The sequence below is a fragment of the Phyllostomus hastatus genome, unplaced genomic scaffold, assembly GCF_019186645.2.
Source record: "Phyllostomus hastatus isolate PE091 unplaced genomic scaffold, TTU_PhHast_1.1 phas_contig_80, whole genome shotgun sequence".
In the NCBI taxonomy this organism is placed as follows: domain Eukaryota; kingdom Metazoa; phylum Chordata; class Mammalia; order Chiroptera; family Phyllostomidae; genus Phyllostomus; species Phyllostomus hastatus.
Window position 1 is genome coordinate 17,307,827 of NW_025333960.1, and position 18,840 is coordinate 17,326,666.

At 44.7% G+C, this 18,840-nt stretch overlaps 1 protein-coding gene across 3 annotated transcripts in view; it reads left to right on the top strand.

The window, feature by feature from the left end:
* Positions 1–18,635, top strand: part of ENOSF1 (enolase superfamily member 1) — a 32,438-nt gene extending 13,803 nt beyond the window's left edge. For all 3 annotated transcript variants that reach the window (XM_045849679.1, XM_045849680.1, XM_045849681.1), the window contains 13 exons: positions 1,663–1,749; positions 2,095–2,121; positions 3,885–3,957; positions 4,076–4,114; positions 4,526–4,608; positions 5,413–5,447; positions 8,203–8,290; positions 10,641–10,775; positions 13,792–13,833; positions 14,623–14,752; positions 15,017–15,116; positions 17,481–17,562; positions 18,184–18,635. In XM_045849679.1, the coding sequence (XP_045705635.1) occupies positions 1,663–1,749; positions 2,095–2,121; positions 3,885–3,957; positions 4,076–4,114; positions 4,526–4,608; positions 5,413–5,447; positions 8,203–8,290; positions 10,641–10,775; positions 13,792–13,833; positions 14,623–14,752; positions 15,017–15,116; positions 17,481–17,562; positions 18,184–18,285 (1,023 nt within the window). In that variant the 3' untranslated portion in view covers positions 18,286–18,635. The remainder of the gene's footprint in view (positions 1–1,662; positions 1,750–2,094; positions 2,122–3,884; positions 3,958–4,075; positions 4,115–4,525; positions 4,609–5,412; positions 5,448–8,202; positions 8,291–10,640; positions 10,776–13,791; positions 13,834–14,622; positions 14,753–15,016; positions 15,117–17,480; positions 17,563–18,183) is intronic.
* The last annotated feature ends 205 nt before the right edge of the window (positions 18,636–18,840 follow it).

An 18,840-nucleotide genomic window follows, 5' to 3' on the forward strand; every position in this document is an offset into this window, starting at 1 on the left:
ATAATAGAGTGCATGAAGCTAAGAATTAATGATTTGGAAAGAGGAATGCAAAAAACAACCAATCAGAACAACAAGAAGCAGCCCTGGCTGGCGTAGCTCAGTGGATTGAGCGCGAGCTTGCGAACCAAAGTGTCGCAGGTTCGATTCCCAGCCAGGGTACATTCCTGGTTTGCAGACCATAACCCCCAGTAACCGCACATTGATGTTTCTCTCTCTCTCTCTCTATCTCCCTCCCTTCCCTCTCCAAAAATAAATAAATAAAATCTTTTTAAAAAAAAAGAACAAGAAGAAATGAAAATCAAAGAAAAAAAAGTGAGAGTATTGTAAGCAGCCTGTAGAACAACTTGGAGCAATCCAACATTCACTTCATACTGGTGCCAGAAGAAGAGAAAGAGCAAGAAAATGGAAAGCTATTTGAAAAAATAATGGAAGAAAACTTCCCCAATTTGGTAAAGGAAATAGACATGCAAATCCAGGAAGCACTGAGTCCAAAATAAGATGGGAGTGGGATGTGGGAGAGTGGGTGAGAGGTGAGGGGATGAAGAAGTACAAATAGGTGGTTACAGAGTAGCCATGGGGATGTAAGTACAGTACAGGAAATGGAGTTGCCAAAGGACTTACACCCATGACCCACAGACATGAACAATAGTGGGGGCATTGCCTAAGGAATGGGGGGTGATGGGTGGAGGGGAAAAAAGGGGGGGAAATTAGGACAACTGTAATAGTATAATTAATAAAACATAAGTTAAAAAAATAAAAATGTCAATGGCATTTTTAAAATAAAAGTTGTTCAGGATAAAAAGAAACTGAAGAGACATGGTAACTAAATGGAACATGTGAATAAAGTGAAGTACATTGTTTGGGCCATTGATGGAATTTTATTCCGATCTGTCTTTTAGGTATTAGAATTCTATCAGTGTTCTAGTCCCTGAATTTGATCATTGTGCTGTGGTTATGTAGAGAAATAGCCTTGTTTTTAGGAACTACACACTGAAACATTTAGCGTTGAAGAGGCATGATACCTGCGACTTACTCGTAAATTGCTCAGTAAAATAAATGTTATTTATAATATACTTATGAAAGATAAAATATGTATTATAAATATGCATTTATTATATATAATGTATATATGCACACAAAGTGGCGAGAAAGTAGGTTTACAGTTGTGAGTGAGTATATGTAACAGAGTTTATTCTTATGTTTTATTTATTAATTATTGTTTTATTTTCCATACAAACAACTGAGAGAGAAGAAATATACAGGGGTCTGGCACAAATAAGTCCCTTTTTTTATTACAGAATCATAAGCATGTAATTCTGTAACATAACAATATCACACACAAGCACACCATATGACATTTTAGGTGAAATGTTCAAATTGAAACTATAAATTATTACACCCATGTTATTACCCTACTGAGCACACTGTAGCAGGCCTTACTTCTGCCAGACCCTGCATATGCCGGAGGGGCTTTTTTGCGCTATTCATGCAACTCTTCTGTAGTCACTATTTAAAAAACAAAACAAAACAAAACAAAACAAAACTTAGCATTTTAAGTGAGTTTCAATTGCTGCCTTTTAATTCTTGAAATATGACCCTGGCTAGGAGACCAAATATGCTTTTCATTTCTAAGATGTGCTGTATGTTTTGCTTCCTAACTAGATCGGCCCAGAGAAAGGGGTTGTGCATCTGGCTACGGCAGCTGTTCTCAATGCTGTGTGGGACCTGTGGGCCAAGCAGGAGAGAAAGGTAACTCGCTCAGGCATTTCTGTGGAACAGCACAGCCTGTGCAGAGGAATAAACACTTCCTCTACACGCAGCCTGAAAGACAAATACACAGCAGGCCCCCAAAGGAAGCACAGGCAATTGTTTGATTTTTTTTTCTCCCTTAGAGATATTGGCAGTAGTTAGGAGATCATAGAAGTCAGAAAAGACTGAGAAGGAAGTGGGGGCAGAAGGGTCAGAGGTGAGGAGCCAGGAGGCAGTGTTAGAGACGGGTGGGCAGGTGGGCAGGTGGGCAGGTGTTTGATGGGCGGAGTTCACATTTACTTTCACATGTGATGCATATGGTTTACAAATCTTCTTTTCTTCAAGCCTCTCTGGAAGTTACTTGTTGACATGGTAAGTAAATTCTTTCACATTATAATTGTTTCTGTAAATAAGTGGATATTATAGATTACTTGCCCTTTGATAATCAGTAAATATAGTCAGGACTGTCTGTGGATCACTGGGTGGCCCCATGGGAAGCACGGAGTTAGGTTCCCCGCCCGCCCTGTGGAGCTTTCATATTATTCTTAGAGCCTCTGTTTTCTAACTATGAAAAAGGGATGATCATACCTTCTCTGGGAACCTGGAAGAATTGGTTCAAGGACTAATGAGAGAAGTGATTTATAAACCCTGAAGAGCAAGATATTGTTAACATACTATTTGGTCACTTTGATTTTGAAAGAAAGTGACGGATGAGAACGTTGTGTCTGCACTATATGATTCCATCAGGGCAGGAGCCAAACACTGAAAGATAAACACCTCACTCTATGTTCCCCTCCACCTGTTTATAGCAGGGATGAGCATCTGCACCATCGGGCAGGCCTGGCTTTGAATCCGGGCTCTACCACTTACTGGCTGGGTGACCTTGGACAAGTCACTTCACCTCTGAGCATCAGCTGCCTCAGGGTGATGGTCACTAAAACTCTTGCAATCAACAAATGAAGGCCTCTGTTGTTATTTGGCATCACAATTAAGGAGAAAAGAGGACACTGTGGCCTTAAAGACAGTTGGGCCAGCAGACGTTGTCCCTTCTCTGGAGGAAAGTGAAGACAGGAGGATATCATACCGTCTCTCTGACATGGCTATGGGCGGCATCGGGGGACCATCTGAAGGGGAAGGATGGGACCTCTTGAGCCACCTTCAGGCTCAAGGTTAGCCTTTCAGAGAAATGCAAGAGGAGACCCCAAAACTGAATGACCTGAGGTGCCTGAAATCCCACCTGTGGATTTCTTCTTTTAGATTCTGTTTCCTCTTTCAATGCTAGTACTCATAAAAGAAGCAGAATCTCAACATAGAAAGTTCTTTTATGATTTTTAACGATTATAGTAGAGTATTATTCGTCACAGTAAAACCTGAGTGGGGAAGCTACCAGTTACTTCCTAAGTGTTTGCTCATTGGGATGGGGAGAGGTCTCAGCCAGAGGCCTAACTGAATGTCCTCCCAGCGTGGCCAGAGCCTGAGCCTGGGGCAGGAAGGGGAAAGGAGAGTACAGCCAGTGATGATCCAGTGATGAGTCAGCACACTGGGCACACTCATACTCAATCCACTTTGCTCCTGTCAGCCAAGTGATCACCCCTAGTTGAGAGGAGAGGTTATTGCCCAAGGTTATGCTGCTGGTAAACAGTGAGCACAGGGCTGACACTGAGTGGCCTGGCTCTGAGACCAGCCTTCTCTCCTCCCCCTCTAAGCTGCTCCAGTATAACGGTCAGCCCTGAAGTGTGGAGGCAGAGATGGAGAGTGACATCATGCGCTCATCTACCCACTTAACTAGTTGTCCCATAGAAGAGACAACTGTGCTAGCCTCACACCCCATCCCCTTTCCAGAGCCCAGAATGGGGAGCCTGGAATGAGGAGCCTAGGTTTAGAGGGAGAGGAGGGATGGGGAGGGAGAGGAGGGATGGGGAGGGAGCAAGGGGTCAAAGCATGAGGGCCTAAGGACTTCATCAGGAGGTGGCAATGAGCCTCAGAAGGACTCTGCACCAAGGGTGATGGAATCAAACAGTGTAACACAAATCCCAAAGGCCCTTTCCCCAAAAGGATAAGCCCCATGTATCAGTGTGAGCACAATCCACTTGTGAATTGAGTCCAGCCGTTTCCCCTTCCTGTCACGCTGCCAGGATCCCAGGATGCTGCTATCCTGCATCGATTTCAGGTACATCACTGACATCCTGACTGAAGAGGAAGCCTACGGTGAGTCATATTCAGGTGATGGAACTGGAAGCTCTCTGGTACATGCTGATGTGTAAACCACATAGTGCATGTAGCATTTGTTGTCTAAGAGAGTGATGATGCTTTTTACTTTTTCCAGAAATACTGCAGAAAGGTCAAGTTGGTAAAAAAGAGAGAGGTGGGTTATGAGGAAATTTCCTGCATTATTTTTTATCATTGTTTACTTTTGACTGTCTCTGTCCTTTTGGGGTTCACATTGTCCTCCCAAATGCCTCATGCCCAGCAGCCAGGTCCTCAAAAGCCAGTTGAATCTGGACAAAGAAGCCTCCTGAGTGTGGTTTGACTATGCGGGGAGGCCCTTGGCTAGTGGGCAGTCCTAGAGGGTATCCTGATCACTGTGTAACACCCCCCCTCCCCCGTTTGACATCTTCAGAATGTGCATGATCTTGAATGCATCCTAGAGCTGGACTAGGGGCTGGGTGCAGGATCAGAAAGAGATTCTCTGAGGAGCAGCAGCTTAGCTACAGGCAATCTAATTCTGAAGGCCCCTGGAAAGAACAAAGTGTTGACGAGCATTGTGTTTCCACAGAAGAGCAAATGCTAATGCATGGCTACCCTGCCTACACCACGTCGTGCGCCTGGCTGGGGTACTCAGATGACACGCTGAAGCAGGTAGGCATTTGAACCCAATCTGGTAGACAGGTTTTATATTCCTGGCTTCCTGGAAGAGTTTTAATATTTTCTTGTTAGCCTTTCTAAATCCTTATGGCTCCGAAGCTTCACGCTGGAAGTACTTTTGCTCAAGCAAAAGCAAAGCCATTCACTTTTTGGATGCAGGACTCTGACACGGGACAACTGGGACTCTGTGACCAGTGACTCCCACTTTGGGTTCTGAAAGCCTAGGATTTGATTCCCAGGCAGAAGCAGCAATGTAACATTGTGCAGGTTACACATCATCAAGCTGAGTCTCAGGTTCCTCACTGTGAAATGGGGAAATATTTTCTTACCTCATGGCTGGATATGAGGATTCAGAAAAATGCTGTAAACTGTGTGGTGTTTGCAGCACAGTCATCGTGTGGCTGACTTATCACTCTTTTCCATCTTACCATACTCACCCACAGCTGGGTCAGAGAGAGACTAGATACTGTTTCTTACCCTTACATCCATTAATTCTGTGGATGCCACAGAATATAGCTTTAAAAAGAGGGACATAAAGGCTCCACTCCCCCTCCAGGAATGTTGTGACAATTAAAGAAACAGTTACCATAGAAACGAGGAAAAAAGTTATCCTGTGAGTACAAAGAGTTATGCTTGTTGGCTAAGCTGTTTCTGCTCTGAATTTCAACAACACATGGCTATTCTTCTGGTTCCTGCTAAAACCAGTGTTTGTGAAACCAGATCAGAAATTACTGAGGTGCTCAATAGACCGAGAGAGCTTTTCAGTGTATGCTGATGGCTGTGCTCCTCTCCCCGCAGCTCTGCATGGAGGCCCTGAAGAGCGGCTGGACCAGGTAAGTTATTTGTGTGATAATGAACCTGACTCTTCCAACAGGCAGCATGAGAGGCTCAGCAATGGAAAGGAACCAGGATCAAGAGGCACTAAGAAGGCCAAGATTCTCTCAAGAGCAGTCTGGTGTGTAGAGATACACTAAGAGGCATTTCAGCTTAGGCCATGCTCTTTTTCCAAAGATAAGAGGTGAGGTGATGGCCGGGCGGTTCAGTTGGTTGGAGCCAAAGTCCCATACACCAGAAAAAGGTTACAGATTCGATCCTAGTCAGGAAACATTACCTGGGTTGTGGGCGGTCCCTGGTCAGGGAGCATATGGGAGGCACCTGGTCAATGTTTCTCACATTGATGTTTCTTTCCCTCTCTCCCTTCATCTTTTTCTAAAATCAATAAACATATCCTTGGGTGAGGATTAAAAAAAAAAGATAGACTTGAGTCCTAATTAGAATCATAGAACATCAGAGTTGAAAGAGACCTTGGAGATCACTGGTTTCAAGCACCACTCAGCGTAAGCAAATTCTTAGAAATCCACTGGAAATCCATTCTTTATTATCACTAACAAGCATTGATTGAACTTTTAGTTGAAAACCTCCAGAAGCAGCGAGCTTAACTTTATAAGGCACTTTTGCATTGTTGGAAGGCTTCAAGTGTTGGAAAGAGCTTTAACGTCTCAAGCCCTTTGTTTCCATATAACTTTCAGTCACTAGTCCCAAATCTTCACAGAGTTTCCCAGAGCCAGGCTCTTGAGACAGCCCGTCTCTTCCTCTGGGCCATGTTCTAACCAGACTAACCATCTGCCCTTTTCTGCTATCTCCCTCCTGCGTGGTTATGGAGCCCTGGGCACCCCTGGTGTCTTCCTCTGGGTAAACCAGTTGTCAGTGGCCCTGGATTCTGACATAGTACAGGACACAAAGGGACCATCCTCTCCTCATATAGTCAGTGTGAGTCCATCAGTGTAGCTAAAGGTGGCTCGTTGGCCTGGGAAAAATCACCAGGCTGTACATGACGCTCAGTCAGTCTGGCCACCTGGCTGCCTGCTGCTCAAAGTGTAGTCTGTGGAACAGGTGCATGAACATCCCCTGGAGCTGGTCAGAAATGCAGACTCTCAGGCCTCTCCCCAGACCTGCTGCATCAGAATCTTCATTTTAACATGACTCCTGGGTGATGTGTGTTTGTTTGAGGCAGCAGAATTCTTATGAACCCCTCAGCTAAATGCAGGGTGGTGATTGAGAATTTGAAGGAGGCAGCATGATGTGATAGAAAGAGGCTTACACATGTGATGGATTCAAAATCAAATCTTACCCTTTTCCCTCATTGCCTGCTAGTATTTGCTGTGTGATTATGGGCAAATTGCTTGACCCCTCTGATCCTCATGTTCTTTCTCTATAAATAGGGAATAATATTAACTCATGATTCTCCTCAAAGTTGCTATCTGAAAAGGACCAGCACAATCAGGATTCACAGCAGGTGCTCAGTACATGCTGGCACCTTCCCTCTGGCACATACCCAGGAAAGGTTGGCACAGCCATATCTGGTGAGTCAGAGAGGGCTGAGGGGAGATTGCAAAGACCTCCCATCACAAGAAGCCCACATCCAGAAGCTGAAGCTCTCTTCTGGGATAGAAAGGTGTTTTGTGCTGAGCAGAGGGGAGAGAATGGCAGCAGGTGCCTGAGTGTGTGTGGTGTTCTGCAGGTTCTCTTGTTGGCACGGAGGGTGGGCATCGTACAAAGTAGAGAGAGGACCTCAGGTTCTATCTGGAGCAGCAGACTTGATGTTGAGTGTGCAGGGCAGGGAGGCTGGTGAACAAGGGAGAGGATACCAGCCTCACCCGTGGTAGTGGCACCTCTTGCACGTTGCAGTGTTATAGTCAGAATGACCACACCTCTTCTGACCAGCAAAACAACTTCAGCAGAGTCATGGGGAGCAGTGTGGAGGCCCAGGTCTGGAGAGCAGTTGGGAGTCAAAACAGATTAAGGGAGCCCCTGCAGTGGCCAGCTATGATGTAAAGGAGACCTCTGCTGCTCCCTAGTTATGTGACCAAGGCCCCTGCACCATGGGGTCCCTGTGGCCGACTACTCACTGAGTTGATTTTGGATGAAGCCCTCTGCTCTGGTAAAGGACCATGCAGACAGGGATATTCTGTCAACTCTACTCTTCATTCAGGGTGTGACAGGAAGGCTCACTCGGCTCTCCTTCCCAGTCCACTCTCTCCTCTTTAAGTTTATGGCTTTCTCATCCTTAATTCTTTTTTTTTTAACATTTTGTTTATTTATTTATTTTTAGAGGGGAAGTGAGGGAGAAAGAGAGGGAGGATAACATCAATGTGTGGTTGCCTCTTGCATGCCCCATACTGGGGACCTGGCCTGCAGCCCAGGCATGTGCCCCAACTGGGAATCAAACCAGCAACCCTTGGCTTTGCAGGCCTGTGCTCAGTCCACTGAGCTATACCAGCCGGGTCATCTTTAATTCTTTTTCATGGCACAGCAAAAACTCAGTTAATGTTATTAAAGTCTAATTGCTCTCTCCAGTTTCTTAACTTTAGGTCAGTAGGTAATTTATAGTCATTGCCCTGTGATAGTGAGAAAAGAGATACTATTTGTAGGATTTATTCTCAAGTGATTTGTCTGAAGATTGGGAAAGAGCAAGAAGTCACTAGAAAATGTGATCTGTGAATTATTGACAGAGATGGTCACTTCTGCAGAGAATCCAGTTATCTTTGCTAAATCAGGGCACATAAACCATCAAACCAAATTTTACAGGTTTAAGGTAAAAGTTGGTGCTGATCTCCAGGATGACATCCGTAGGTGCCGACTCATCAGAGACATAATTGGACCTGAGAAGACTTTGGTAAATATCTTCTCCTCCCACTGAGAAATAAGCAGGCTTACAGGAAGTCTTTGTCCAGGGCCAAACTACAAATTTCCAACAAGGATTAAAAAGCATTAAGAGTTTTGAAACTGAATGCCAGAAGAAATACAGCTTTGTGGTTTTGTTACAGCAGGAGAATTCTTTTAAAAATAAACAATTGCAGGGGCTCATGGTTAAAATTTTTTTTATTCTTCAGAACTAGTGAAGATCAGGATTAGGTATAATTCCTTCTTGCTAATATGGATGCACCTGAGCAAGCAAATAGTTCTCCCATGGGTGCCCCACTGTGCCCCAGGGAGATTAATCTCTCAATCTCACTTCTTAACAAGTCTGCCCCACACGTAGCTCACCAGGTAAGTGGGTCTCAGGAAGCCATTGTTGAAGAAATGCTGGAAATGTGACTGAGATATATGAAAGGATCAGTATGCCTAACTGTATAGTCTTGAAAACATTTATTACTATGTGTGAAGTATTTTCATAAAAGGAAGTCACACTAAGATGTTTTTATGAAGTTTCAGAGGCTTGTTTCCCAAGTTAAAATAGACGTTTGGAGTCCTTGACCTAGGATCAGATGTCCCATTATTGATACATGAATTAATGCTACTTTTTTTCTTATGAGGTCATCATCATCTAAATTATTTATAATAATTGACTCTGGGTGTACTGCCCTCTGGTTCTCACAGTGCTCTATGGAGTGCTCTTACCACATGGCGCATTCTCCTAGAGCAGCAGCTTTAACCGGTATGCCACGAGAACGATACTTGACTATTTAGTCAGGGGCATTGCCCTCTTTTCCCTTGGATTGTCAAATAAAAAAAAATGACAACAGCCAACACAACAATAGCCATCTAGTGTGAATGCCCTGTCTTGAACCATAAATATGTAGATCATATAATAGAGTTGCATCTTATTGGTCATGTTGCATAACAAGGCTGTGTCTAATTGGTTAATTCTTGGTACCAGAGATACTTATGTACAAGTATTGGCACCTGGTGTTTTTAAAAGCTTTTACTTATTTTTAGAGACAGGAAGGGAGGTAGAAGGACAGGGAGAGAAAAATCGATGTGTAAGAGATACATTGGTCAGTCACCTCTTGCACACTCCCAACTGGGGATCCAGCCTGTACCCCAGGCATGTGCCCGAACCAGGAACCAAACCAGTGACCCCCTGGCTCACAGGCTGGCATTCAACCTATTGAGCCACACCAGCCAAGGCAACACCTGATTTTTTAAAAAGTCACTTTGGAACAAAAAGTGTAGGTAATTACTATTATTTTTTCCATAAATTAATCAAAATTATGTCTAGTTTTTGTCAGATCGGCAAAAAATATATATTTTTTGGTGTGCTATGGAATTTTAGTAATTAGTTTATGTGTGCCATGAGATGAAAAAGGTGCAATATCGCTGTACAAGAGATGGCTGTTTCTGTGTCTCTCTTCTGGAAGCGTGATAGTGTCAGGGATGGAGGAGCCCTTTGTTAGTTTCTGCAGACCCAGCACCTGGCTCCCAGGCAGGGTCTCTGCACAAAGAGAGCTAGGGCCTTGGAGTAAGGGGCCTAGACTTGAACTTACCACTTACTTGACTTATTATTCGTAGGCAAGTTACTTTTCTGCATGTCAGTTTTAGCTGTAAAATGGGTTAATATGAACTGTTTCATAGAGTTATTATAAATATTAAATGGGGAAAATGCATAAAATGCCTAGTGGCATAGATGCTAAACTAATGGTGGAGTCTGGTTATTTATTACTACGCCAGAAACATGGTAGGCACCCATAAATGACCACTGACCAAACTCAGTATTGGCTGTGCACGATTTAGAATGTGGTAAAACGGTTCCCACAAACAATGAACACTGCAACACGAATGTATTTGGGTGGCACCTAAATGCAGACTGGGTCAGAGCTCCAGGGCCAGTGAACACTTGCCGAGGGCCCAGCTCAGGGCACTTCCGGACATCCCCTCCAAAGACAGACAGTACAGGAAGTCCTCACTTATGTCATCGGTAGGTTCTGTGACTGTAGGTGAAACGATGAGTAAGGAAACCAGCCTTACCATAGGCTAATTGATATAAACAAGAGTAAATTTCCTGCAGCATCTCATAATTTGAAGACTTGCAGTATCTGGAGCCCAAATTCTGGTAGCAGTGGCTGCTCGTTGATTCCCTTTGTTGTGGCTGCATGCTGGTCCTCCAAAGATGGAGTGTCAGGCTCCTTAGGGGAGCCTTGCTCATCAGTTGGTGGTACTAGTGACAGCATTTCCTTTCTGGGAGCCACAGCCCTGCAGCAAGGTCAGCCCCTGGCAGACCTTACCTCCCAGGTCTCTCCTTACAGATGATGGATGCCAATCAGCGCTGGGATGTGCCCGAGGCAGTGGAGTGGATGTCAAAGCTGGCTGAGTTCAAGCCACTGTGGATTGAGGAGCCAACCTCCCCTGATGACATTCTGGGACACGCCACCATCTCCGAGGTAGAAAAACTACAGCTGCTGCTGTCCTGTCACTGTCACGTTATTTTCTGCTTGGTTTTCCAGGGTGGCCACAACAGATCCTAAAATTCTTTCCCTTATCCCCCTTCACTTTTCCTGATGAAGTAGGTGAAGTAATCGTTCACTTCAGTTTATCAACTGACCTTATTTCTATTTATTTTAGAGAAAGTAAATGGCTAAAAGCTGAAAGGCCACGCCAACCATTTTGTCAGTGTTGACAGACATGGTTCTCATGACTACAAATAGAAATCTGATTGACACTAAATATTTTACTCACTGAGAATAAAACAAAAAATGTAGATTCCTCTGGATGACTCAAAAGAAAAGGCTTGCTCAGCTGCGCCAAGGCCAGGCCTCCCCGAGATAAGGCCGTCTGCCTGTTTCCCTCGTACCAGGGCTCTTCTTGCACAAACCCACCCCGACTGGGGGCTGGCCGTGCTCCCTTCCAGGGTTAGTTAGAACCTGACTTGTCAGAACATCTGAGAAACATCTCATCTCTCAGAGAGTCTCCCATTAGCTCAGCTTACAGCACGAATATATAAAACCAGAATGCCAGTTGGTTAATTTAGAAGGAAAATTGTAACTTCTGGGAGATCTAGATTTTGTATCCTCTGACCAGAGCAAGCTCCATGAGTAGCCATATGCAACCGAAGGCTACTGGATGAGTGAGGAATCAGGGCAGGAACTGGTTATGGGGTTTGAGAGTGTGGTGACGTCAGACTGAGGTGGCCCAACACATCCATCTTTGCAGTGCAGATATACCTGCCTCTGTCTGGCCCCAGCCGTGCTGAGGCTTAAACCTCCCTAGACAGTCCTTGTGCAGGCCCTGCTAACATACACCTCTGACCCCCCTTTCATTTTTTCATCTGATACCCTTTTCCCACCACACTGTGCCATTGGGTTAGTACGTTCATTTGGCTTAAAGGCCAGCCCCACCCACCTAGGAGCCTAGGAACAGTTTTTTCTCCTTGAGGCGACTTGGCATTGCTCTACTCTCCCCTCTGTACTTGCTGCTCTTAAAATTTCCCTCTGAGCACAGTCTTAGTCCCCAGTTCCAGGAGGGATGCCTCATTATGTACCTACATGAAGTCACAGGTCCTACTGGGATGTGGGGTCCATGTCTCTCAGTAAATCAACATAAGATTTCCGTATATTCGACACCACAAAAACCCGTGTTTAAGGAGTGCCCTCCACTTTCCCCACTTTACAGCCTGGCTGGAGAGAAAACTAGGATCCATGGAACAGACAGGCGGAACGTGGGGCCAGGGCTCTGAGTGCTGAGGGCAGTAGAAAGAAGGTTGGAACCTCTGCCACCTGGAGGGTCTCCTCAGAAGCTCTCCTGGGCTTCAACCCTCCAAGGGTGTGGGGGAGGCCGTCCCCTCAGACGCATCTGAAGAAGGTGGGGAAGAGAAACCGAGGCTGGGGGAGCTGAGTGAGCCAGCACAGTAGGGCTACGGAGGGACCAGTGGAATGGGAGTGCGTGGTGGGGGCTGTGGAGACGGCAGGTGCATGGGGCCAGGTTATGGGTCCACCTGCTCAGAAGAGGCAGCGGAACACAGCACAGCACTTGAGGTTCTTGAATGAGAGAAGGGGAGTAAAGACAATTTGACTGGTAGCAGTGTGTAGGCTGGGCGACATGGGGGTGTAGGAGAGGTGAGGAATGGGCAGAAAGAGAATGGAGGCTGGGATAGGGGCTAGGGGGCTTTTGCATTAAGTGGGGAGGAGGACAACTAGAATAGGGCAGATTGAGGAAATATTTAAAGGAGGAAATAAAATTTGGTACCTATTCAGAGTTAGAAACATGCTTTAAAGATAGTAGAATGAATAAGTCAAATGGCTGTTCCTCCCCACCATCTTTCTTCCTCTCCATCCCCATTTTTTTTTGAGATAAAGGACCCAGCCTACTTAAATTAGGAGTTTCAGGAACCATAAGCTGTTGGTGCTAATGGCACCTTGGTGACCAGCTGCTCTAACTCCTGACTTGCGGGTAGGCTATGACTCACCCAAATCCACACATCTTGTTAGAGACAGGCCAGGGAGTGGAACTGGGGACACCTGGTTCCTAAATTAAGAATTTTCCTTCAGGAAAGTCAGCATACCTAGTGATTCAGATGCCTCCACTGGCTCTGGAGTCATCTGAAATTTCAAGCTCCGGCTCCACAACTTTCTAAACTTTGATCTAGGACAGTTAATACACCTGTGCGCCTTTTTTCATCTGTGAAATTGGGATCATGATGGCTTCTATCCCACTGAGTTGTGATGAGGAGTCAGTTCACTCAGGGTTTTGCACAAAGCCAGATAAGAGCCCAGAAACTGTTAGCCATTAGCCTCATTGATATTGTTCCCTAAACAATGGGAAAGCCAAGCCATGGAGAAACCAAACATGCCTGAGGGGAGCGTGTGGCTGTGCAGTCCCAGTGGGACCTGGGGAGGTATGGGCCTAGAGCCCAGGTGGTGGGGAGTGAAGTAGCTTCAGCAGGGAAGACAGAAAGAGCAGCATCACCAGAAGATTCCAGTACCTCACCCCCTGAACCCAACCTGTGAAGCAAGATCTGTAGCCACCCACTGAGCTTGAAGGGACAGGGCTCTAGAATAACCACTGAAGGGGGAAAGAAGATGGGAATAAAGAGAGTGGTGACCTATAAGAAGGACTCAGTCAGGGGCTGAACCGCTCGTGTCTGTGACAAGCCGACAGGCCACAGTGGCTCCTGTCTTCTCCCAGTTCCGCCTCACTGCCTGGGCTCCAGACAGAACCTGCACAGCCGGAGCCAGGAAGGGAGCAGCACATGATAAGCACGGCCTTTCCCCTCTGCAGACGCAGGCAGCCCCTCCTGTGTGCTTGCACTTCCCCTTGACTGCCTCGTGCCACTCAGCGGCTGGACATCCTTTCTTCAGCTCTGAATATTTAAACATTAAATAAATAGCTCTAAATTTTAAACACTGAACATTCAGTTCAAAAACTTAGGAAAATAACACCAGGTTGTCTTGTATTTTATAGGCATTGGCCCCATTAGGAATTGGCGTTGCCACAGGAGAACAGGTAAGTGACGTGTCCGTAGGGTCAGTGCACCCCAGCCACCTATTGATGACATTGTCATGTTAGGCTATAAAACTTGTTGTATCTTGAGTTGGGAAATTTTCATAATCTTAGAAATTGGATCATTTTACAGCACTTCATTAGTGTGAAGAGTCAGATATAGTCAGAAGTTTCTGGATTACTCTAAAATTCAATGACTAAGGTCATTCTTATCAAAGTGTCAGAAAGAAATTTATAAGGCAGCAATTTAAACTTGCTGTTATTGCAAGGGCATACAATGCAGTGTGGTTCTGAGAAAGCCAGCTTCCAACTTGAGTAAACATGATTGCGTTCACATTTTGTGTTTACAAGTGAAGCACAAGTGCATGCCAAAACCTGTGGCAGCCAGCCCAGGAGCAGAGCACAGACAGGGAGCAGAGTCTCGGTTTTCCCAGCAGAAGGAGCAGTGCTGCTCTGCCATGGTTGTTTTGCTGTCCGTGCCACCTGCTCATTGCTGTCCTGTATTTCACCCTGATGCCTCATTTCACTATGGCAGTTATTCCTTAAAAGATAGCAAGCAGTGTGACTTCACATGACTCACTGTTCCACCAGCAGACTTGTAAGCAGTGAGCAGGCAGTCCCCACCTGCGCAATCAGAGCATGCCTAATGCCAAGTGAGAACAAAGAATACACACAGTGCAGGTGTTCTGAAGGTCACTAATGAGTGACTTAGAATTGGTGCGTTGTCAGGTTTAGAGATCCTGAAGGCCAAGGCTGATTCTTCTGTTGGTTTTATTGTAATTCTATTTTCAGTGCCACAATAGAGTGATATTTAAGCAGCTCCTACAGGCGAAAGCCCTGCAGTTTCTCCAGATTGACAGCTGCAGGCTGGGAAGTGTCAACGAGAACCTCTCAGTATTGCTGATGGCCAAAAAGTTTGGAAGTAAGGACACAGCAGCCTGGAGACCAAACCTCCATTTCCCCGACCATGAGACACCTGTGGTTCCCTCTGTAGTTTGCCTTTTTTTTTTTTTTGTCTTTTAGGCTTAATCAGGTTATCTTTGATGATTTTCATCTTGGAATTTCATCCCTAAACATTAACGAATGATTTAATCACTTGCAGGCAGTAAGAAATACTGTAATCTTGCACCCCTTCCCTCTCTCTGCCCAACTCTTGGCATTCAGTAGAAACCTGCCTTCATTTCAGTTCCTGTTTGCCCCCATGCCGGTGGAGTCGGCCTCTGTGAATTGGTGCAGCACCTGATTATATTTGACTTCATATCAGTCTCCGCAAGCCTCACGAACAGGTGAGTAATATGGCATTAACTTCAGCTGTGTACTTCCGTCCAGGCCAGATCTTTTTTTAATAAATTGGTATTTTTTTATAGATTTTATTTATTTATTTTAGAGAGGGAAGGGAGGGAGATAGAGAGAGAGAGAAACATCTATGTGCGGTTGCTGGAGGTCATGGCCTGCAACCCAGGCATGTACCCTGACTGGGAATCGAACCTGTGACACTTTGGTTCACAGCCCGCGCTCAGTCCACTGAGCTACGCCAGCCAGGGCTTGGGCCAGATCTTTTAACCCTGCTCTTGTGACCAGAGGCACAAAGAACCCTGCCCATTGGCACCCTCTGTGACTCAAAGACCAAGTTCATTTTGCTTCCACTTCTCCATGAAGGGCAGCAACAAGGAGACCTAGCAGTGAAGTATTTTCTTTTAGAGGGGTAGGTTCTTGGTAATAGAATCACTGTTTAGGAGGTAAGTTTTCAACCAGATGAAAACTGGAACTCCTTCCTCAACCAGCACCTGTTTCTGACTTTCTGAAGCCCCGCTGTCATCATAGGTGTGTTCTCCACTCTGTCCAAGCTCCTCTTCCTGAGTTTTCCCTGATTTGGTCACATCATTATTATTTAGTTCCATCTGATTTCTCAACAGGCCCCAGGTGAGCTTTAAATTAAGACAATCTCCTTTTAGTCATCTATACACATATGGATTTATTATGTTCTTTTCTCTTGGAATTAAACGTGGTGTCACAGAAAGATCCCTAGAAGTATGTAGTGAAAGCAAGAGAACATGTGTGGCAAAGGTAAACACCAAACAATTCAGGATTGTGAGGAAGGAATGGGACCGGTCAGGGTATATAGGGGGCTTCAGTTATAAAGTACTGGCTTCTTTTCCAAGCTGGATAATGAGTAGGCACACACTGCCTTTTAATGTTAGAAGTATTTTATTTTTTAAAGGATTTTTATTTATTTTTAGAGAGAAGATAAGGGAGGGAGAAAGAAAGGGAGAGAAACATCAATGTGTGGTTGCTTCTCATGCACCCCCTACTGGGGAACTGGCCCACAACCCAAGCATGTGCCCAAGACTGGGAATCGAACTGGCAATGCTTCAGTTCACAGGCCAGCACTCAATCCACTGAGTCACACTAGCCAGGGCTGTCATAAATATTTTAAACTATAAAAAAAATCCCAAAAGGACTCATGGACATGGACAACAGTGTGGTGATTGCTGGGGGGAGGAGAAAAAGACTAAATGGTAGTAGAAAAAAATACAATAAAGATTAAATTTTTAGAAATCCCTAAGTTACTCTGATTTTGCCCCTCATATCATTTCTTGAAGGCAGAACCAAGGGGGTTCCAACCAACTTTGAAAGGCTCTGGTCTTGAGAGATGAGAAAAAATGGGTCAGCCCTGAGCCACCATGCACTGTGACCCCAAAGGAGTGGGTGAAAGTGCCTCGTTCCACTCTGGAAAGCAGACCTCACTGCTCAGGAATGCCACTGTGCAAGTAGCGAGCCATAGGCAGACACTGTGCTGTCACACCTCAACACCACTGCTTTGTAATATTCTGTGTGGAACACTGTCCTCTGTTCAGTCCTCAAGGCCTACCTGTCTCTCCCAGGGGGCTGGTTCTTGATCTGTCTCTACAGATTATAGGTAGCAAACAGTAGAGTTGATGACTTAGCATGTATGTCCACCGAAACCACGAGACCCTCTTTAGCCAATTTCTTTGTGTAGCCTCCCCACAGGCACATGCCTGCCCCTCACAGCAGCTGTCATTAGCTGATGACTAAGGTTAGGCAGCAGAGTTAGGCCACTTACCCCAGGTCACAAAACCAGAAAGTAGCTGACACCAAATATGAACAGGTTGGTCTCATTCTAAAACCTGTGCTCTTCTAAATCATGTGTATAGCTAGAAGGAACCCCATTTGGTGATTTTAATCTATTCATCTAAATTTTGGCTAAAGTCACCCAAATAATCCCAGGTCTTTATTGAGTCTAAATTGATTCCTTTTGGGGTTATAAAACCTTTAGTTAGTTAAAACAGACTTCACAATTCAATTCATCCAAACCCCCACACTGCTATATTTCACAGATGAGAAGAACCGGAGGCACAGAGGTTGAGGGAAACATGATTATCAACCAAGCCTTGACAAAGTCCACCCTTTCTTTTCTTAAAATATTTTATTTATTTATTTTTAGAGAGTGGGAGGGAGAGAGGGCAACATCAGTGTGGCTGCCTCTCTGTGTTGATCCTTAGGTTTGTAGACTGGCACTCTATCCACTAAGCCAACCAGCCAGGGCTACCCTTTCTGCTTTAATAGCTGGCAAGAAGTGAATTATCTAACTTAAAGCATTATTGCCCCACCTGATCTCTTCCTCCTAGGATGTGCGAATATGTTGACCACCTGCACGAACATTTCAAGTATCCTGTGATAATCAAGAATGCTTCTTACATGCCTCCCAAGGTGAGCTCTGGTAGGAAGGCATCCCTGAGGAAGCCACTGCTGTATTGGTTTGCATGAGCTAGAGCACAAAGCTTTGACTCCTTAGGAGTTTATTTTCTTATCTAGAAACAAATGGCTCTTTAGTTCATCAACCTCAAATTCCCAAGACCTGAAGGTCAGGGTGTGGGGGTAAAATTTTCGCGCATGAGGCTTCTCTAATGTCAGCCTTTCCTCACAGGTTGAGTCCTTAAAATGTGCACTCCTTGTGCAAAAAAACAAACCAAAAGAAAAAAAAAAAAAGGAAAACCTGGCACTGACCAGCAGATCAGTCAACTGACAAGTTTTAACTACAGCTATGCTATCTGGGCCATTTATCCTCAACATTTTCAAGAGATCAGGCCTTATTTTCACACACAGGGGTTGACCTATCAGAGGAAATTTGATCAGCTCACCAGTCCTGGGAAGTGGCCAATAGGGTGCCCTCTCCTCCATTTCAAACAACCAGAAAATTTATCTTAAAAATATTAACTCAGTTGCCTCTGGCATAGATTTAAAAGCATTTACAGGAGCAGCAGAAATACAGAAATGCTTTTTCTTCCAGGTGGTTACTAGCACTACTCCATTTTTCTTTTTGTCTGATAGGAAGCTGGTTATTCCACAGAAATGAAGGAGGAATCCGTAAAGAAACACCAATATCCAGATGGTGAAGTCTGGAAGAAACTCCTTGCTGCTCAAGGAAACTAAGTGTTCAACCCTCACACCCATTTGTTTCTTTAAGTGAAAAGGCTTAAAATTTCTTCATGCCCATTTGTTTTTTTAAGTGAAAAGGCTTAAAATTTCTTGGGTATGGTTTTACAAAAATTGGGAAAGAAAATCATCATACCAATGAAAACAAATTCAGCTGAAAGTCACATTAACCTCAGGAATCTGCTCAGCAATTATTACTACTTCTTTTAGCAAATAAACACAAACTCTTTTACTTAATACTTAAGCAAATTTAGATTTAACTAACTTGAAATCCAGGAAAATGTTCTTATAAGATTTCTATCAAATGCTGGTACCCAGACATTAATTAAACTGTACTTTGAAAATAAGAAGCAAGTTGCATAATTTGTTGGAACAATTCCTTATTCTACTTAACACTTGTCAAAAATTAGCAGAATAAAAATAGTTCTGCAGCACCGTGGGGTATCTGGTATGCAACAAATATACAAAGATCCCCCTGAAGTGGTGCCGCGTCTCTTTTCCAGCTCAGCCCACGCTCATTACAGAACTCACATCACACTGAAGCTAGTGAGG